General features: G+C 37.7%; 1 protein-coding gene across 1 annotated transcript in view; it reads right to left on the bottom strand.

Annotated features, from left to right (window-relative positions):
- Positions 1–22,971, bottom strand: part of CPPED1 (calcineurin like phosphoesterase domain containing 1) — a 133,564-nt gene that overhangs the window by 89,034 nt on the left and 21,559 nt on the right. Inside the window, exon 2 of the mRNA XM_072609917.1 lies at positions 7,279–7,497. Within this exon, the coding sequence (XP_072466018.1) occupies positions 7,279–7,497 (219 nt within the window). The remainder of the gene's footprint in view (positions 1–7,278; positions 7,498–22,971) is intronic.

Below are 22,971 nucleotides of genomic sequence, written 5' to 3'. Positions count from 1 at the left end.
CCAAGACTTAAAGAAACTACTTAAGGGGGTGGAGCCAAGATGGAGGAGTGAGAGCCATGACTCATCTAAGCTCTTAGACAAATTACTTCAGATACCTCTAAAAAGAGAATCTGACCAAAGTTTGGAGGTGCAGAATCCAATAGGAGACAGACTGTGGCAGATTCAAAGCCCAGGACAGACTGGAAGGTCCACGGGAAGGATCTGTTCTGTGGGGGTGAGCCCACAGCGCAGCGCATCCAGCGCAGCAGAGCAGGAGGGCCTTGGGAAACCTGAGAGAGCAGCAGGTGGAACCAGCAGAGCTGCAGCCCAGGGTGAGAGCCCAGCAGAGCCCAGAGAGTGACAGCCACTGAGCAACAGATATCAGTGCAGCAGCTCCTGAGACTTTCAGCCCGAAGATTAAAGGTCTGTAAGTCACCTACTTCAACTTCCGGAAGCCAGGATGGCAGAGTGATCAGTAAATGTTCTCTCCTCTCCCCTTGATGACCTTGAAAGAACCATAAAATATTTCCCCAGAAAAATCCTGGATCAGCAGGAATAGCAGAAGGGGCAAATAGTCTCATAACACCTGAGGCTAGGAAAACAGCCAAGGGGGATTACTCCTACTGTGGTGGAGGCAAATGGGAAGGAAAGGGGACCCAGGGTGGAGGAAACTCACACTAGGATCTAGGTGTGCCTCAGCACCCCAGAGGAAATGGGAAGACAATAGGGCAGCTGAGATCACCATCCCCTGAGCTTGCCTTTGCCTCAGTTCAGCTGAGGAGATCTCCTGTGACCAGACCACCCCTCCCCAACACTTAACAAGCTAACACCAGGGCTGATGGGGAAACACAAAACAAAAACCTGCTCTTAGCTTTTTCACATAAGTCAGCTCAACACCAAGTTCTGCAGCTTCTAACTGAAAGAACCAGAAGCCACAACACACAATCACCATCATGAACAAGAAAAAGCAAAATAAAGGTGAAAAAAAAACCATAGAATCTTTCTATGGGGACAAAGACCAAAACACATACAAAACACAACACCAAAGAGGACAGTGGTGAGACTGTACTTCCATCTGAAACTTCAGAAGGGACTATGAACTGCTCACATGCACAAACAGCTCTCCTGGAATAGCTGAAGAAGGAAATAAAAGAAAAACTGGCCAATGATTTTAAAAGTATAAAAAAAGAAGTCACTGATGAGAACATCTCTTTGAAAAGGAAAATTGAACAAATGGAAAAGGAAGTGCAAAAATTAACTGGATATAATAACTCCTTAAAAGGAACAAAGGAAGTACAAAACCTAAGTGGGAGAACTGGACAAATGGAAAAGGAAGTACAAAAATTAACTGGATGGAGAAAGTAACTCCTTAAAAGGAAAAATTGGACAGATGGAAAAGGAGATGCAAAAGTTAACTGAAGAAAACAATTTGATAAAGATTAGAATTGGGCAAGCAGAAACTAATGACTCTATGAGACAGCAAGAATCAGTCAAACAAAATCTAAAGAATGAAAAGATAGAAGAAAATGTAAAATATCTAACTGGAAAAACAAATGACCTGGAAAATAGATCCAGGAGAGAAAATTTAAGAATTATTGGCCTGCCAGAAAGCCATGATGCAAAAAAGAGTCTGGACAGCATCTTCCAGGAAATCATCAAGGAAAACTGCCCAGAAGTGTTAGATCCAGAGGGCAAAATGTCATCGAAAGAATCCACCATTCACTTCCCGAAAGGGATCCCAAACTCAAAACTCCAAGAAATATTGTTGCCAAATTCCAGAACTATCAAGTGAAGGAGAAAATACTACAGGTAGCTAGAAAGAACCCATTCAAATATCGAGGAGCTACAGTCAGGATCACACAGGACCTTGCAGCTTGGATCAAAGGAATTGGAATCCAATATTCCATAAGGCAAACGAGTTGAGACTACAACCAAGGATCAACTACCCAGCAAAGTTCAGCATAACATTTTGGGCAAGGAAATGGTCATTCAACAAAGTAAGGGATTTCCTGACCTTCCTGACAAAAATGCCAGAACTTAATAGAAAATATGATCTTCAAACACAGGTCTCAATAGAGGCATAAAAAGGTAAACATGGGGGGAAAAAACAACTTGTTACTTAATTTGGGCAAACTGTTTACCTCCCTATAAGGGAAGATGATACCTGTCAATCTTGAGAATTGTGCATCTATTATGAAATATAAAAGGGATATACATAGAGGGAATGGGTATAAAGTAAATGATGTCATGTTAAAAATATGATTTAAGTGTGTGAAGGGACTGTAACAGAAGGTGTGAAAAGGAGGAAGCAGAAAATGGTAAATTACATCACAGGAAGAAGTACAAAATTATAGTAGAGGGAAAGAGGGGAGGGAGATGAGCATTGTTTGAGAGGTACTCTCATCTGATTTGGTTCAAGGAGGGAACAATAAACTTAAGTATATAATCCTAACTAGCTCTATAGTCAGTAGGAGGGGAAGGGGGAAGAAAGGGGAGGGAAGCTAAAAGGGAGGGAAGAAGCAGTAAGGGTAAAGGGGAGTAAAAGGGAGGGGGGCTAAAAGAAGGAAGGGAAGTGTGCTGGAGGTGGTGGTGAAAAGTGAAAACTATTGAGGAGGGGAAGGGAGATGGCAGAGCTAAAAGCACGATGGTGGAAAAGAGGATAGAGGGAAATACACAGATTGTAATCATAAGTGAATGTGAATGGAATGAACTCTCCCATAAAACGGAGACAGATAGCAGAATGGATTAAAAGCCATAATCCAACAATATGTTGTTCACAAGAAACACATTTGAAATGGGGGTATACACACAGGATAAAGGTCAAAGGTTGGAGCAGAATATATTGTTCTTCATCTGATGTAAGAAAAGCAGGGGTAACAATCCTAATCTCAGACAAAGCAAAAGCAGAAATAGATCTAATCAAAAGAGACAAGGATGGAAACTATATCCTGCTAAAAGGCACCATAGATAATGAAGCAATATCATTACTAAACATGTATGCTCCAAGTGGGATAGCATCCAGATTCTTAGAGGAGAGGTTGGGGGAGTTGAAGGAAGAAATTGACAGCAAAACTATACTAGGGGGGGACCTCAACCTCCCCCTCTCTGAACTTGATAAATCTAACCTCAAAATAAACAAGAGGTTAAGGAGGTAATGATAGATCTCTGGAGAAAATTGAATGGGAATAGAAAGGAATATACCTTTTTTTCAGCAGTAAATGGCACATATACAAAAACTGACCATGTACTAGGACATAAAAATCTCACAATCCAGTGCAGAAAGGCAGAGAAATTCAATGCATCCTTCTCAGATCATAATGCAATAAAAATTATATGTAATAAAAGGCCATGGAAAGATAAACCAAAAATCAATTGGAAACTAAATAATCTAATCCTAAAGAAGGAGTGGGTTAAAGAAGAAATCATAGAAACAATCAACAACTTCATTCAACAGAATGACAATAATAAGACAACCTACCAAATCTTATGGGATACTGCAAAAGCAGTTCTTAGGGGAAATTTTATATCTTTGAATGCCTACATAAATAAAATAGAGAAAGAGGAGATCAAATTACTTGGGCATGCAGCTGAAAAAGCCAGAAAAAGAACAAATTGAAAATCCCCAAGTAAATACCAAATTAGAAATACTGAAAACCAAAGGAGAGATTAATAAAATTGAAATTAAGAAAACTAATGAATTAATAAATAAAACCAATAGTTGGTTTTATGAAAAAACTAATAAAACTGATAAATCTTTGGTCAATTAGATTAAAAAAAAGAAAGAAGAAAATCAAATTACTAATATCAAAAACGAAAGGGGTGAACTCACCTCCAATGAGGAGAAAATTAAAACAATAATTAGAAATTACTTTGCTCGACTTTATGCCCACAAATTTGATAATCTAAATGAGATGGATGAGTATTTTAAAAAATGCAAATTGCTCAGATTAACAGAAGAGGAAGTTGAATACTCAAACAACCCCATCTCAGAAAAAGAAATTGAACAAGCCATCAATGAACTCCCTAGGAAAAAATCTCCAGGGCCAGATGAATTTACAAGTGAATTCTATCAAACATTTAAAGAAGAGTCAATTCCAATACTCTATAGACTATTTTTAAAAATTGGGGAAGAAGGAATCCTCCCAAATTCTTTCCATGATACAAATATGGTTTTGATACCTAAACCAGGAAGAAACCAGAGAAAGAAAATTATAGACCAATTTCTCTAATGAATATAGATGCAAAAATTTTAAATAAGATTTTAGCAAAATGAATACAGAATCTTATCACGAGAATAATACATTATGATCAGGTAGGATTCATACCAGGAATGCAGGGCTGGTTCAATATTAGGAAAACTATTAGTGTTGTCGATCATATCAACAACAAAACTAACAAAAACCACATGATTATCTCAATAGATGCAGAAAAAGCTTTTGACAAAATACAACACCCATTCCTACTAAAAACACTGGAGAACGTAGGAATAAAGGGAACTTTCCATAAAATAATAAGCAGTATCTACCTAAAACCTTCAGCAAGCATTATATGCAATGGAGATAAGCTAGATAAGATAAGATCAGGGGTAAAACAAGGATGTCCATTATCACCACTATTATTCAATATGGTACTAGAAATGTTAGCTGTAGCAATTAGACAAGATAAAGAAAATGAAGGAATAAGAACAGGCAAAGAAGAAACTAAGTTATCACTCTTTGCTGATGATATGATGATATACTTAGAGAATCCCAGAGATTCAAGTAAAAAACGACTTGAAATAATAAACAACTTTGGCAAAGTTGCAGGTTACAAAATAAACCCACGCAAATCTTCTGCATTCCTATATATTAACAACAAAGTCCAACAGCAAGAGATAGAAAGAGAAATCCCATTTAAAGCTAGGGTAGACACTATAAAAAACTTGGGAGTTTACCGGCCAAAACAAACCCAGGGACTATATGAACACAATTACAAGACACTTTGCACAAATAAAGTCAGATCTAAGTAAGTGGAAAAACATCAGTTGCTCATGGGTAGGCCAAGCTAATATAATAAAAATGACAATTCTACCTAAATTAATTTACTTATTTAGTGCCATACCAATTAAACTATCAGATAATTATTTTCTAGAGCTGGATAAAATAATATCAAAATTCATCAGGAAAACAAAAGGTCCAGAATATCAAAGGGACTAATGAAAAGAAATGCTAGGGAAGGTGGCCTAGTGCTACCAGATCTCAAATTGTATTATAAAGCAACAATTATCAAAACCACTTGGTACTGGCTAAGAAACAGAAAGGTAGACAAGTGGAATAGAGTAGACACTCAAGACACAGTAGGCAAGGAATATAGCAACCTCCTGTTTGATAAACCCAAGGATCCCAGCTTCTGGGATAAGAACTCACTGTTCAACAAAAACTGCTGGGAAAACTGGATAACAGTGTGGTGGAAACTAGGCATAGACCCATGCCTGACACTGTACACAAGAATAAAGTCCAAATGGGTACACGATCTAGGTATAAAGATTGATACCACAGACAAACTGGAGGAGCAAGGAACAGTGTATTTATCAGATTTATGGAGAACGGAAGAATTTTTGACTAAAGAAGAGATAGAAAGCATTATGAAGTCCAAGATGGATAATTTTGATTACGTTAAACTGAAAAGTTTTTGCACAACCAAATCCAATGCAACCAAAATTTGGAGGGATGTAGTAAATTGGGAAAGAATTTTTACAGCTAATCTTGAGGATAAAGGCATTATTTGCAGAACCATGAACAAGTTATTTAACCTCTCTGGGTCTAGCTCCTTATTTGTAAGATAGAATAATAATCCAGTAATCCCTCTCATAGGCTGTACGTAGCTATAATGCTTACAAAGGACTTTCATTTGATTCTCATATCTCTATATCTGAGGTAAAACGTTTTAATTGTAGCTTTCAAAGCAGTAAGAATTTTTAGCAGAAATTGATGAACCTAAGGTCTCACCATAGAAGTTAATGTCAGGAGGTGATTCAGAGCCCTTGTTACTTTTGGTTTTTCAAATTGCAATCTTTAAATTATTTTGTAATTAATAAAGTGCTGGGCCTACAGTTCAGAAGTTCTGGTTTCAAATACAGCCTCAGATCCTTACAGACTGTGTGACCCTGGGCATGTTTTTTAACCTCTATATGCCTCAACTGTAAAATAGGAATAATGATAAATAGCTAGGTCACTGTGAGGGTCAAATGAGTTAGTATTTGTAAAAATGCTTATTAGCACAGTGCCTGGCACCTAGGAGATGCTTAATAAATGCTAATTCCTTTAATAAATGCCTCTTCTCTTCTCCTTCATTCCCTGCCCCTTCCCTCCCCCTCTTCTTCATTAAGCTGAAAGACACCAAAAACCAAAAGGCATTTGCTGAAGTACCAGTGACAGTGGGCACTTTCTATAGCCAAAGCTACAACTAGGAATTTTTTGAGCCAAGACAAAAATAACTAGAGATTGAAGAGGAAGATAATGGATAGTTCACTCCTTCTACAATCCAGTTCCTGCTGAAGAGGAAAACAGGGTGGGGAAAGGGAAGGGAGGTCTCTGGAAGGGCCTGATCCTGGGGTGCCACCCAGAGGGGGACGGCATACTCCAATGAAGGACACCAAGGTGATCCATGGGGATGGTGTTTGTTGTGAAGAGCAGAAAGGATCCTTCTGAAAGTCTGTATCCTGGGACAAAGTTCTGCAAGGCTGGCACCAGTTACAGCTTGTCCTTCACTCCTTCACTAAGTAACAGCCACTTTATTTTGCTGCCACCTTTCCACTGGGCTTGTTCCTACACAATACTATAACAGGGTAGTGTAAGGAAAAGAGAACAAATGGAAAAAAGCAAAGAGAAGAATAAAAGGTTAGGAAAAGAGAAAAAGATTAGAAAAAACAGAGAGATAAAGAAAGCTTGTGGGAAAAGTGAGGAGAGAGCAAACCAATAAAAAAAAATCTCATTTACAGACGTGGACACCTAAGAGCAATTCAAGTTTTTCCTTTTGGAAATAAAAGAAAGGGGGTAGACTGTGATCCTTTGAATTATTCATATTTAGGAAAAATTATAAAAACTCTTGCTTTACCTAATTACTCTGATTAATCTCCCCCAAATCTAAATGTAAAACCAATACAAATTTTCATATGTTCCATAATGCTGAAATGATCACAAAGAGAAGCAAAAAACACTTGCTGAATAAAGATTTCTGTTCTCATCAACCATTCCTTTTGCACATTAAATATGTTACTAGTTAAAGAAGAAAAATCACCATTAATTTCTTAAGTCTTACCGGGCATAGCATGGATGAGGTCACCACAGAGAACAAAGAACTTCGGCTTGGGGTTGAGCTTGTTAATAGCTTGCACAGCTTGTTCAGTTAATCTGATCTCCTCTTCCCATTCATCACCACAATTACTACAGTCACCAAGTGCCCAGGCTTTCATCAGTCCAAATTGTGGATCTGCTCCTTGGATGAAGTAGAAAGGGGATTTCCATTGAAGCTCTTTTTCTTTAAAGGAAAATGGAAGAAATATAAAGTCTTTGAGGGAAAGCAGCCAGGTTAAAACATATCATTTTCTTAAATTAAGTAGGTCATTTTAATAAACTATTGTTCAAATACACCATTTTCCTATCACAGACATTCTTAATCTTTTTTTTTTTTTGTCTGAAAGGCTGAAGAAGTCTACCAATCCCTTCTCAGAATAATATTTTTAAATGCACAAAATAAAACATATAAGATTACTAAGGAAACTATATTAAAATGCACTTATCAAAATTTTAAAAAATAAAGTTTGCAGACCCCAGGATAAGAATCCTGGTTCAAAGCATTTTGATTTATGTTAATTCTGAGAAGTCATGTGGCTAGAGAGTTGCTTGAAGTTCAGGAGGACCTGGATCCAAGTCTTGCTTCTGACATACAGGAAGTGACTAACCTGGGCAAGTAAGTCACTTAACTTCTCAATGCTCCAGGCAACTTTAAAACTAACTTGCCGAGAAGGCACAGTTCTGTATTGGTAGAGGAAATTCCTCCCAGGAACTCCCTATGCCAGCAAAATGACAGGTCTGATTAAGAAAAATAAACAAGACTTTGATACCCAAAGGCTGGAGAAAAACATGGGGAAGAACATGGCCAGGCCTTGATTAATGCAAAGAAGGAATCCTGTGAGGTGGTTGGAATCAATGACCATATTTTACATAATTTTAACTTTAAATAGTGCAAACTCTAATACATGTGACCACTTCACAGAATTCATTATTCAAACTTGGTTTGTATAAGCAATGAAACCAAGCTGTTTGTTTAAGAATTGTAGAATCAAAATGAAGTACAGAGCATTAACATAACACTGTATACAGGATATTAGCTTTCAATAGCAAATTTGAGAGCTAGATTTTAAAATATCATGAATATCAGCTCTCTGAGACAGATTAAATACTTCAAAATTGTTATTCTTGACATAATGTTTGCACTATTTAGGGATAAGCCAGCATTTTAATTATAAAACTTGGAACTTGAAAATTTGACTATCTGGTTGAATATATAGTGCTATAATGAAATCTTGAAATTAGTCAACATGGAAAATGCTAACATTTTAAAGACCGTAAGTTTAATGTGGATACACATGGGGATAAGAGTACTTCTGGGGGAAATCTTCATTACTGCATCCTTACTGTTGAATTGAGTTTTGTGAGTCATTAATATCTATCTTTAGAAACTAAAGCCTTAAAAGGAAATATAAAGGGGATCTGTTTGTTATTTAAATGTTTTTCTATTTAACCTAGTTGAATCCTGGCTAAATAGTAAAATGTAAAAAAAAAAATTTCTTTTTTTGGCTTTAGTTTCTGAAGGTAGATGGATTGTGACGCTTTTCCATTATTCATATTTAGCAAGGATCATCAAAACTATAGTTCTGCCTAATTACTATTTAGCTAAGATTCCACAAGGTTAAATAGCAAAACATAAAAATTTCCATATACATTTTTTTTGTGTGTCCCTAAAGACAGAAATTAATGTTGAAGGTACCTTCCAGCTCTAAATTTATAGCCTATATTAAGGCTTCCTCAATGAGATCCCAAAGCTGTTTGGCAGACATACTAGACAGAATTCTGGATTTGGAGTCAAGAGACCTGGTTTCAAATTCTGTCTTAGGCCTTTACTAGCTATGTGACTATAGTCAAATCACCTCTCAGCATCACCTTGAAAATAGGGAAAATATACTGCTTGCAAGATCTACCCCCCAGGGCTGTAAGGTTTAAAATGCTTTGTGAACTTTAGAGCACTTTACAAATGGGTATTTTTATTGCTGTTGCTATAATAATATAACTTAAAAGAGATCAGGTTAGCAATCCACATGAGAAAAAAAGTGGATGAAAAATGCCTAATAACAAAATTACAAAATGCACTTGGACAGAACACTCACTGAGTTAACGCAGCAATATAAACATCTTGGACAGGCTACAGATGCACAGCAAGCTAGGTTCATAACTGCATATGAGGAGCAAACAGACTGTATTCCATTTGGGAAAGAGTGTATTGCTTTCAGTGGTCCTAAACTGCTCCTTGCCACCAAAGTCAATCGGTATTAATATTCTCCCAATGTTGACAAACAGGTACAAATAATTTCACACCAACATCTCAGAAGATACACAATGTCAGTAACCCAAAGGGCAATGTAATAACAGTGCAACAATGGGCAGTCATGTAACAACTGTGGGTTTAAGGAAGGTACAGCATATTACCAGGAATGAACTGAGTTAGAAATAGCATGAAAGGCATAGACAAAGGACATGAATGACTAGAAAAAGATGTGCATCAGTCATTTAATGAGAATCATGGAAAACAGACGGACAGCCTGGATGTCACGCTGTATGTGTGATGGATTTGTGATTCCGTCCATTCAGGAGTCCATGCCAAAGATATAGATCGACATCCATCCAGGCCTGCCCATTCTGGGTGACTCAAATCCATCTTCCAAATTTCTTTGACTGATCCCAGATTTCTAGGAGAATTTTCTGCAGTATTCATAAAATAATAAGAGAATCAGAGAAAGTCTTCTAGGGTGCTGAATGGGTCCTGTACAGAAGATTCATGGAAGGGCATGGACAAAAATTCCAAAGGATAAGAACGCAAGGGTGGGATGCAATCAATCTCTATCAGTGGCAGGAATATTAACAGGGATGAGGTGATGGATACACTGAAGTATCAAAATGAGGTAAATTAAGTAAGCTAACAGTTCCACCTGGACTTTTAGTATTAAATTTCCTTTTTCCTCCTCTTCCAATTAGTTTTATACACTCATAAAGTTCTCTATAACATTATACATTTGTAAAGTTTTTCATAAAGCACAAATATATTAATAGAATAAAATTTTATCTATTGGCTCTATTATAATTATCATTTCCTCAATCAAATCTCAAGTGGATGTAAAAAGCAACTGCATAAAACTATGATTCATGCAATCTTTAGTCAAGGTGAAAACAGAGTTATAATTCTATGTGCTCCAGTTAGAGCTGCCACAGTGCCACTGAAACATGGGTATACATATCTAAGTAAGAAGCATGACTTTCTTCACAATTAATCTGGGATGGTTGAGAAGTCATGAACACCTGCTGTCACAATGAGATCTTTCCAGTGTTTGTCAGTCAATGAGCATTTATCAAGCACTTGCTATTCGCTAGGCCCTTGCTAAACACTGGGGATACAAAGAAAGGCACAATACAGCCCCTGCCCTCGAAGGGCTCTCAATCTAATGGGGAAGGTAACATGTACACAGCTATATACAAACAAGCTACATGCACAATAAACAGGAACTAGACAACAGATGAAAGGCACTAGAATTGAGAGGGACTGAGAAAGACTTACTATAGAAGGTGGGATTTTAGCTGGGACTTGAAGGAAGTCAAGGAGGTCAGAAGGAAGAGATGAGACCTGAGGAACAGCTGATGACAATGCCTGGAGAGTGTGCTTCTTGTGTGAAGAATAGCCAGGAGACCAGTGTCACTGGATTGAAGTGTGAGGGAGTGCAAAGTGTAATAAGATTGGAAAGGTGGGGAGAGGGGCTAGGTTATGAAAGGGCTTGAATGCCAAACAAATTTTACATTAGATTTTGCAAGTAATAGGAAGTCAGTGGAATTTATTGAGTAGGGAGTCATATGGTAGGACCAGCACTTTAGGAAATCACTATGATGGCTGAGTGGAGGATGGACTGGAGCAAGGAGAGACTGGTGGCAGGGAGATCAACCAGCCAGCTATTTAACAGTCCACACGTGAGGATATGAGGGCAGGACTGAACCAGGGGATAGCATTATCAGAGGAAAGGGTGTGCGTTTGAGAGATGTTACAAAAGGTAAAACTGACAGGTCTTAGCAAAAGACTGGATGTGAGGTGAAAAAGAGTTGAGGATGACACCTTCGTGGCTAGCCTGGGAGACTGAGAGAGTGGTGGTACCCTCGATAGTAAGAGGGAGGTTTAGAAAAAAATGGGGTTTGGAGGAAAAAGATAATGAGTTCAGTTTCTGACATGCTGAATTTTAAGATGTCTGCAGAACATGCAGTTTAAGATGTCTAGTAGGCATTTGGAGATGCGAGAATGGAAGTAAGCAGAGACGTAAGGGCTGGATAAGCAGATGTGAGAGTCATTTGCACAGAGATGGTAACTATATCCATGGAAGCTAATGGGGCCACCAAGTGGAATAGTACAAAGGGAAAAAGGAGAAGCGAGTCCAAGACAGAGCCCATGGGTGTGGGATATCCATAGTTAACCGGCATGACCTGGATTGAGATACAGAAAGGATTCTGGGAAGGAACAGTTAGATAGGCAGGATGAGAACCAGGAGAGAGTATTGTCCCCAAAAACCTAGAGAAGATAATATCATCAAGAAAAGAGTAACTGAAAGTATCAAAGGCTACAGAAAAGTCAAGACGGATGAGGTCTGAGAAAAGGCCACCGGAACTGGCAATTAAGAGGTCACTGATAATTTTGGAGGGAACAGTTTCAATCAAAGGATGATGAGGAAAACCAGAACATAGAGTCAAGAAGAGAGTGACAGGAGAGAAAATGGAGACACGGTTTGCAGACAACCTTCTCAAACAGTTTAGCCACAAGCAGCAAGAGAAATATAGAATGACAGTATGGATGATCAAGTAAAGGTTTTTTGAGGGTATGTTTGTAGGCAATAGGGAAGCACTCAGCAGACAGGAAGAGATCAAAGAGAAGCACCTACTATGTGCCAGACATTGTGCTAACTACAAATTACCTTGCCTTTTTACTGATTTGAGTACATGTTGTCTCACTCAGCACAATGTAACCCCCTGTAGGTAAGGATTCGTTCTTTTTCTTCCTGTATGCCCATAAGCTAGCCTAGTGCCTTGAATTTAACGTGTAGTAAATTGAATTGAATAGACAACCTGAAAACTGTAAGACTACTAGCATCTTCTGCCTGCTCCTTTTACACCATTCTGTCATGAGGACTTATTTCAGAATCAGAAGCAGGCTACACAGGACTGCATTTTGTAGTTTTCTTTTGTTTATTAATTAATGAATTAAAAAAAAATTAAGTGCTTATTATGTGCGAAGCTCTGTGCCCAGTACTGGAGATACAAACATAAGAAGTGAAATAGTCTCTGTGTATGAGGTACTCACACACTATGCCCAGGAGTGTCTATGGTAGATTAACACGTCAGGTCCAAATACCCTGGCATAGCTGGAGGCTTAGAGAACCTTAGGATACTGTAGCAGGGCACAAAGCAAGGCCCGATGGTCCTCTTTCTTACCTGATTATAGTTGCTGACTCCTAGCTCATAACAAATAAAAGTGAGCACCCATATCCACTCTGCAAGGCAGTGGGTCTGCAGGAGCCTGGTCTCATTCTGATCAATGAGAAGTAGAGAGGGCACCTAATGGTCTGAACAGAACAGGGATCTTGAGTTCTTATGCATTGGTAGGGACAGGCATAGGTTAGTGTCTAGTCAAGAAGAGAGGTGGAGAAGAAGGCAACATTGACTAGAAGATTGAGAGGAAATATTCCCTGGTGATAGTTGTCCCTGACCAACTGTCCTTGACAGGATCTTGGATGCCCTATTCAAACAATTAATCAGCTACTGATATGATTAAAAGATAAGGTCCTATTTAGCTAGGTTGGTCCTCAAACAGCAGACAGTCTGTTTTAGAGAACATAGTCTTAAGACTTTCTATTTAACATTTATGCTCTGCTGGTCTATCCTTGGAGAACTCAAGGTCTCTTGCAATGAGTCAGCAAAATTCAACTTTCTGAAGAGTAAGTACTTAATATACTGACATGACATATGAGCAGGTTCTATAAAAAATTAGCCTTTTTACGAAAATGAAATAAAAATAGTTGTTTTGATTAGTTGCAAAATTATCTTGCTAAAATCATGATCATGATCATCATCTGTAATCTGGAAGAAAATCCTTACAATCTCAAGTTACTTTCTATATTTCTCTTCCTCTTTATTTCTGACCTTCCAGAAAAGTAGTCTACACTTGCTACTTCTATTTGATCTCCACCTATTCATTTTCCAATTCCATGCAATTCTGTTTCTGTCTCTCTATTGAAACAACTCTTTCCAAGGTCAGCAATAATCTCTAAGTGGCAAATTGAGTGGCTATTTCTCAAATGTCTTCTATTGTGAGGCTCTGTAGCATCTGACACCGTGGACTATCCCCTCCATATTTTGCTCTTTGACTTCCATGATTCTGTTTGCTTCTGATTTGTCTGTCAATGGAACAGGAGCAGAGTCACTGGATAATTTGTAAGTTACTGAAGGTTTATAACTCTGAACCCAAACCATGGAGCAAAAGAAGTCTCCTTAAAGGCAAGAACTGTTTTATTTTTTATTTTATTCAATGTTTAGCCAAGGTTCCTTGCATATAGTAGGTGCTTTTAAAATGCCTGCTGAGTAGAACTGAAAAAGCAAGTTAGGTCCAGATTGTGGCTGAAAGGCATTAAATGACAGCTGAAATGCTACCCTAGACTCCAGCAAAAGATCTGAACCTGAAGCCTGTGAACACTTTGTTTTATGTACATAAAAATATTATTTTGAGACGAAGCTCATAGGCTTTATCAGACTGCTAAAAGAACACACAAAAAAGTTAAGAACCCCATTTTTTGAAGGCAAAAGGAACCACCAAGGTTTTTGAGCAAGGGTGTGGTCAAACTGCCCTTAGAAGATTCTTTGGTAGCTGTGAGGGGAATGGGTTAAAAAGTAGAAAGAGATGAAGCAGGGTGATCAATCAGAAAGTTGTTACAATAGTCCAACTGAGAAGGGATGAGGGCCTGAAATAAGGCTATCTAAGTGGAAACACAGGGATAAAACCTACAAGACATGGCAACTGACTGAATATGAGAAATAAGTAGAAGAGAAAGTCAAGGATTACTCCAAGATAACTATTCGGAGTGACCAAGAGTATATATAGTAGCACTCTCCACAGAAAGAGAGGCGGGTTTAGAGGGAAAAGTATTCCATTTTGGGCATACTGATTTTGAGAAGAGAACGGAACATCAGGTGGCATTGTCCATCAGTCAGTCCATAAACATTAATTGTTGACACTCAGAATGTGAGATCCTTGACCAATGAGTCAAAATAACACTGGAGGAACTGAATTATAGCAATGTTGACACTGTCACTACAATTAAAACAAATAAAACCAAAGGACATAAAGAAATTACAACTAAATGGAAGCATGACCTCTAGGTTTTTCTTGGAGAGAAAAATGTGAACTGGGGAGCTATCGTCTATCAGAGCAACTCCTTTATAAGGACACTAAGAGGTCTTTGGGAATAAGCCTGAGAAATAATTTATACTAACACACACGTAAAACATTTGCACGTGTGTGTGTGCGTGTGAACACACATATACGTATGAAGCTACAAGCCCCGAATCAAATCAAAGAACTCCCAGCAGAAGCTTGACCTAGGCATTCTGAGGGCTGAGAAGGAGTGTACTGGAGACGTTTCTTACTTGCTTGGGAGTACGAGCATTTATACCTCAGAATGATAATGGCAAAAAATATGGTCTTGATTTATTGTTTTGATTATTCAGACTTGAAAAACTTAAGAATTTGAGTATCCTCCTCCCCTCCCCTTAAACATTTACCAGTACACGCCCTATATATTGCTCTAGGGAATGAAATAAGCACCAGACCACCTCTAGACAGTAGGTTAACCACAACTGGTATTTACATATCTCTTGGAGGTTTGCAAAGTGCTTCTAGCAGGCCTACGGCACCTGGATAGTCCTACAGAAATTATTCCCTTTAGCACTTCAGCCTGGGTTCAGTTTAGTCAAATTAATTAAGATTCCTCTCAATAATTTATCATTTATCAAATGATTCAGCCCCTATCCCATAGAGATTCTAAACTCTTTCTCAACTGGCTGACCCAGAAGGATGCAGTGATTAAAATACATTTAACTAAAGCAGAATTGAAATGAACCAAGTACAAGATTAAAAATACAAAGAAGCAGAGCTGTTCCTGGGTAGAATCTGAAACATCAACTCTTGGGTGGTCATTACTACAGTGAAAAGGAAATGAACACTATCAGCTTTAAAACTCCCAAGTGCCACTATGTCACAGCTCCTTGTAAAGGCCCAAACTTGCCAGTCACTTTTCTTTACATTTGGTGTTTTCCAGTTGTACCCATAGATCTCATTGGTAGGGGATTTTCCCATGAAGATTTGGTGAAGGATACAGGGCAATCTCTGGTCTCAGATTACCCCATTACACCTTCTTCTGGCTGGTCTGTAACCACTGTCACTTGAATTCCTTCACTGATCCTTCAGGGTCCCTCCAAAACAGCAGTTAGGCAGAGATCTGCTGCATAGTTTCCAGATGGCCACCAGAGGGCACATGATCAGGTACAGGTCTCATGTACATATATACATCATGCATGTGTCTCATGCATCCTCCTCTGGACCACTTCTGGTATCTTTTTCATGAAGAATTTTTTCTTTCTAAAAATCTTTCCCTAATAGTGTGATATTAGAATGACTTTAAGCAACTTCTCTGAAATTAAATGGCCGGGTCAACTTATGTCCTTTTTTCCTTTGACATCTGAATATGGCAACAAAAGAAAAAAGCTAGCTGAGTTATATTCTTGCCCTCAGTGAAAGATTCTAGATGAGTCAGCATATGTAAAGGGCAGAAGGAGGGGGAGTGTGCTCCCATACGTAGGAGCGCTTGCATTATGCTGCCTCTAAGAGAAAGAAACAAGGTTAGAAAAAATAGTGGGGGGGAAGGTGTGCGTGGGAGTGCAATAACCCACCAGAAGGGGCTTCGACTTCATACTGCATCAGCTTCCCTCTACACAGATAAGAACATAAGCAGGAGTGAGCAGGACCTAGTCATTCCAAATCCTAAATTCTTTTGCATATGAGCAAAAAGGACCTACTTAGGTCTGAGGGTTCCCACTGCCTAATCCAGGGTTCAGCTGAGTCTAGGGGTATGGCTATTTTTCCAACAATAATTTATAATTTATTTGGCTCTTGTTAGCCTTGAGAGTCTACTCTTGTTACAAACTTGCATAACTTGAAAGGATTTCTCACTTATATATAGGTACATTTATGGAATGATATCAGAAGTGAAATATGACATTAAAACTCCTGAACAGCTGAGCACAACTAGTAAGACTGGTATCACAGACTACCACATCTTATTTTCTGCACCTGGCTTTGTGTGCACACTGAAGACCTTTTAAGTAAGCATTGCTCACATTTTGCTTTCAAAGTCTTATGGGAGAAGGAGAAAACTTGTCTCAGGGATATCTTGTTGATGGCTCTCATGCCAGGTGAAAGCTTTCTGCTTCTGGTTCTCAGCTGCCTGCTCTTACCTCCTGGTGGTGGAGAAGGAAATGGCAAACCACTTTTCTGCCAAGAAATTTTTTTGGCAAGAAAATACAAAATGGAGTCATAAAAAGAATCAGACATGACTGAAACAACCGAACAACAAACTTCCTAACGCTATCCAGGTAAGAGTCACTGAACAAGAAAGCCAGCTGCCCAGGAAATGCAGTTGGGAGCCCATATTCTCCAGTGTTTTTACCTGGTATTCCTGAAAGCCAACCTGTAAAAGACACACCAGAAACTTTGCTTCTGTAACCCACCGATGCCCATGAGTCTCCATAGGTAAAAGCAAAACACTGTGCTGCTCTTTCAAGAATCATGGACCTTTGCAACCTACTGCAATGCCTACAGTATCCCTTTATGATAGCTGAGTTCTTCTCTTCTCTACTTTTATCTGCATAACAAATAACAAAAAGGAAAACAGTGAGTAACTGTGAGTCGTAAAGTCTGCCACAACCAAGTCTAACACAAATAAAGTGACTGTTGGTTACTTTTATCATGTATCCAAAGGCAAAATGAAACATCATTTCTTGGTACACTTGGTTATCTTGTCTTGCAGAATTCATGATGGGCATAAAACAAAAAGGCCATTATGAAGAAAACTAGATACGTTGCAGAGAATGAAGAAATAAGTTATAAATAAATTAAAATTATAAAAAATAAATTTCCACAAAAAACTCAGTAAGACCCTACAAATATTTTAGTATTGTTATTCCAATGCAAAGGTGGGCATAGATGAGGGAAACAGGAAATATGGCTTTAAGACTACACTGAAACCACATGTCTATATATCCTGAATTCTTTCTCCAAGAAAAAAATTGCATGGAACATAGTGAACACAAAGTTACATCATTAAAAATTTAAAACTGAATAAATTTTAACAAATGACTGAAACTGATAGAGCAAAGGTTAAAATAACACCAAATTAAAATAAAGTTAAGAATATATGATTTACAAATAGAATAGTTCCATCTTGACCTACTGACCAACTTGAGCTATCAACACTATGAAATGAGAAGTGGATGAAGGAAAATGCATCAACATGAACATTTACTGTTTCCTACCTAAGTTTGCTGAACGTAAAGTAACTGGCACAACAAGGAGGAAGAAGAAGCCTAAGAATGACCTAGGTTGGTAAACACTTGATCTCTTTGCCAAGCAGAGAAACACAGCAGCCAAGGACAACAGTTTAAAGTACAAAACCATTTTCAGGCTCTTATAAAGTAATAAAGTGGAAGATGATAAGCACTGCCTCATTACACAGGGAGATGTGGTGTATGGAAAAACATACCAGTCAAACAATGATCTCAAGAACATTAAGTGATAAAGCTGAAAGAATGACAGTTTTAGAAGTGGGGGAATATCACAATTTCTATAACAAATTATTCTTTATATTAATCCAAAGCATGGTTTACAATGTTGGAATGACATGCTCCTAGCCAGATAGGAGTATACCTAATAAGAGTCAGTAAGAATGCACTTCCCTAGAGTCTTGCACATTTAATCAAAAGACCTTTAAACTGAAAGAGAAGGAGGAAAAAAAATTGCATACATATATATGTATATATACATACAAATATATATATGCATATGTATATATGTGCAGACAGATACCACTGACAGTAGCTATATATAATATACATATACACACATACATATATGTGTATATAATATGCCATTTTCTCTCTTCCTTCCTTTTCATGTATTTATGTCTATACATATGTGTGTATATATACATGTGTGTATATGTGTTTACTTATGTGTATATGTATACATATGTACATGAAATCCAATAATCCGAGTGAGGAATCATGGTGGAAAAAGTTTGGGTGAAGATCAACAGAGATGATATTGTCATTAAAGCATATTTCATAAAATACAAAGAAGAAATAAATGAGGAGTTTGGGAAATAGATCACAAGCCAGGCACAGACCTATATATAAAAGTGATGGTGAATTTCCATTATCTCTAGACATATGGTGAAAGTTTCTCTTTGTCCAAAACAGAGCAGTTAAATTTCTTACTTTGCCTTAGTTTTAACTAAATCCTTCAAAAGGAAGAATCAAGAAGGAGAACTTTCATATTCGATCTGATTTTTACCAACAAGAAGGAACTGACTATTGGAATGGAACTGATGGAAATCAAGGAGGAAGTGGCAACTCCATCGCAGAATTTGTGAAAAAGAAGAAAGATAGTCATAGGTTCTAAGGCTCCTTTAAGCTCCTGATCTTTGATTACATGCCCCTAATAATCACTGCTACAGGTGGATGAGACAAAGATACCAAATGATAGACAGAAGGTAGATGTAATCAACTCATTTTGCTTCTGTTCTTTCTGCCAAGCATAATCTTTGTTCTGCAAATGACAGAACAAAAATAATTAGAAACAAGTTGAAATCCAGCATCAATTGGCAGAGAAGTAAAAGACTACCTACCTGCCCCTCGGGAGTTCAAGTTGGCAGGACCATAGGAACTACTCCTAAGGGGACTGAAAGAACTGGCAGATGTTACTGTCGAGCTAGTTATTAGTTTTTTGAAAGATGGTGGGAAATGACAGAGAGTTAGCACAGGATAGGAAAAAGTCTAATGTCCCCATTTTAAAAAAAAGTGAAGTAAATGGGACATACAAACCATAGATTAGAGAGACTTTCTTTGACTCCTTGCAAAATTCTTGAATACATTATTAAAGACACAGTTAGTAAATGTATAGAGAAGGAAACGGTGATCACGAAAAGCTAGCACGATTCAATTAAAAAACAAAAAAACAGGCCATGCCATACTGAAATCACTTTACTTTTTGACAGGGACCAACAGATTAGTAAATAAATAGAATGCTACAGTTATATACGTATATTCACACATGCACATAAGCACTATATATGTGTGTGTGTGTACTTATGTCATATTTTGCTTAAAATATACATATACATGTATATTCATACATACTTTAAGCAAAATATGCTATAAAGTCTATTATCCTATTCTCATTGACAAGATATAGAGATGAAGGGTAGCCAATTTCATAGTTAAGTGGATTTAGAACTGACTGAATAACTGAACCCTAAGAGCAATCATTAATGGTTTAATGTCAGCATGGAAGGAGATTTGCAATGAAGTACCTCAGTGATCTATGTTTGGTTCTGTCCTATTCGACATTATTTTCCAATGACTTAGATAAGGACGCAGATAGCATGCTTGTCATATTACTAGATGACAAAAATCTAGTGGCATTAACTACTTCTACCTAACACAATGGATGACAATGTCAAGATCAAAAAAAAAATCTTGACAGACTAGAACACTGGGATGTATTAAAAAAGATGAAATTTAATAGGCACAAATGTAAAGTCTTATGCTCAAGTTCAAAAAATGAGCTTTACAACCACAAAATGGAAGAGACATGGGAAGACAATAGCTCATATGAAAAGGATTTGTGGATTTTAGTGGACTGAAAATTCCATTATATTAACTAAAAAAGTTAATGTGATCTTAGGCTGTCTCAAGAAAGGCAGCTTGTTCAGAAACAGGAAAGTGATGGTTCTACCGCATTCCATCCTAATCCGGATATAAAAAAAGTACAGCTAGGTCACAATTAAAGTGAGTTCGAATAATGTAAAATTTGACAGAATGAATTATAAAATAGTTCAACAATGATATGAGTTATGTGATGGTTTTAACATGTCACTAAGTAGCCAGTCTACACTTGCCTATAATTGTGTGATAATGTAACATGCTGTTGCATAGCATATTACCAACAGCTATGTTAATATTTTTAAGAGCCCTTAACAAAATCGATAAAAAGAATACTTCAGATAGAAACACTGCCAATGCAAAAAATAAGAGTCTTATAATTACATTAGAACAGAAATTTGATGTAATAGTACAGAACAAATGTAGTTACCGCAAAATAGGACAAGATGTCAGAATTCCTGAATCACTATATAGTATGGAGCATTATAAAATATGCAGTTAAATGATGAAAAATGCAAAGTTGTCTCATATCAGAAGTATGATAGTATGCTCTGTCTCAATTTCTGAGAATAATTTTTGTAGCATAACATTAATTGTTCTTTAAGTGTTTGGCAAAATTTACTTTTAAATTGATCTGGCCTGTGTAGGACTTCTTCCTTTCGCTGTTTATGGCTTGCTCAATTTCTTTTTTGGCAACTAGGTCCTTTAATATCTCTACTTCCCATATTGTTAGTTTGGGTATTTTATATTGTCTAGATACTCATCAATTTTCCTTGAATTCTCAGTTTTGCTGCTGCATAACTAAGTATGATACGTTCTGAGTTTTGAAGCTAAAATAACCCTGTTTAAAAATCCTTTGATCATGAACACTAAACACAAAGTAACCCTTAACCCATTCCCTCCCTCTAGGAACTGTGGAAGGCTTATTTTATTTGTAGAACTCCCAACTAGAGGATTCCAGTGGGCTAAGGATTCCTGCCTGCCTACTTCTGAAAGAAATCGTAAGTTTCCACAGCCTTCTAAAAATTACAAGGTATAGAGTCAGAGGATTCATGTTCAAATCTATTGCCTTTCCTTTATTCACATGGCCACAACCACTATAGTGGTGGGTCACTTCCAACTTAGACGACTGCAATAACCTCCAAATTGATTTCTCTGCTTCAAGTTTCTCCTTTTTCCAATCTACCTTCCACTCAGATGGAAATTATTATTTCTAAAACACCAGTGTGACTGTCACTCCCCTGCTCAAGAAAGTTCTGTGGCTCTCTATTTCTAGGACAAAAATACCCAATTTCTCTCTTTGGCATTTAATACCCTTCACAACCTGCCTACAAATTATCTTTCTCCAGACTAGTTCGTATTATTCCTTCCTCCCCCAGCATTCTACATTCCAGTCAAACTCACATACTTGCCATTTTCCTACTGAACATACATTCTATCCCATCTCTACTTTTGAACAAACTGTCCCCCAAGTGTGGAATTCTCTTCCTATTTACCTCTATCTCTTAAAATCCCTAGTTCCTTTTCAGGCTCAGTTCAGGTACCACTTCCTACAAAAAGCTTTGCCTGATCCCCACCATCTTCTCCCATCCTTCTAAGCTCGTTACCGGTGGCTAATGCTTTCTAACCTCACTAAATTACTTGTATTTACTTATCTAGGAGATATTATCCAAAAGAAACATTTTTTTTTGGATGCAGATTCCTATTTAATTTTTGTCTTGTACTACCAGTGCCTAGCATAGAACCTTGTATATAGTAGGTACTTAACAAATGCTTGTAGAAGTGAAATGAATTGAATTCATAGGGAACCCTGGCGCATAAGCCACAAGTATGGATAACCAGCAGCTCTTCCTGGAAATTGCCATAAATGTTGGTAGATCCCTTCACTCAGGAGGTATATCTACTATGGGACCAGGTTCTAGACACCTCACTGCATATTCACTATATGCTACACTGATCTTTGGGATAACAGGTTGATCTTGATCTATATCCTCCCTCCAAATCCTCACCCACTATAATAAGTAGATATTCAGGGAAAAAGGTTCACAGAGTATTTTCAATTCATAGTAGCATCATTATTGCCTCCAGTACCTATTAGACTGACATGTTGAGGCATCCAAAGAAAGGACATGAGTGTCAGCACACAAAGTACATACCCTGGAATACTGGTAGAGGCTTTCCACTGAAGGTAGTTACTCCATCAAGCTAGGGTCTCCTAGTGTTGGGAAGTGCTGTAGGGGAAAGGATGGTACACTAACTGAAAAGAAGAATTTGGGGCTGGTCCAGCAAGAGGTGATGGAATCCTAGGTTTGGAACATAAGAGGTGATGGGGCAAGGAGCACAAGAACATGGATGTAAACTTTTGTGTTTCAAAAAGGTATCAATTTACTAATATGCTTTGTGCTAGGAGATCTTAACTCTTCCTTTGTCCTGGATTCTCTAATCAGTACTTGTCTTTATCCCTTTGGATATTATGTGTCCCACAAGTGAATCTGCTAACTGGCATTGGTCTCGCCTAGCATAATGTTTGCTGTCTTCTCATCTTTAATCTCCCCCTCCATATTTTCGGAAAACTGTATCCTTTTCACATCTTCCAACCCAGTTTATTTCTCTATTTGCTGGTTCATGCTAGACCTGACACAGAGGAAGTCTGACA

The sequence above is a fragment of the Notamacropus eugenii genome, chromosome 1 (genome assembly GCF_028372415.1).
Source record: "Notamacropus eugenii isolate mMacEug1 chromosome 1, mMacEug1.pri_v2, whole genome shotgun sequence".
Lineage (NCBI taxonomy): Eukaryota > Metazoa > Chordata > Mammalia > Diprotodontia > Macropodidae > Notamacropus > Notamacropus eugenii.
This window is presented reverse-complemented; position numbering and strand designations above follow the sequence as displayed.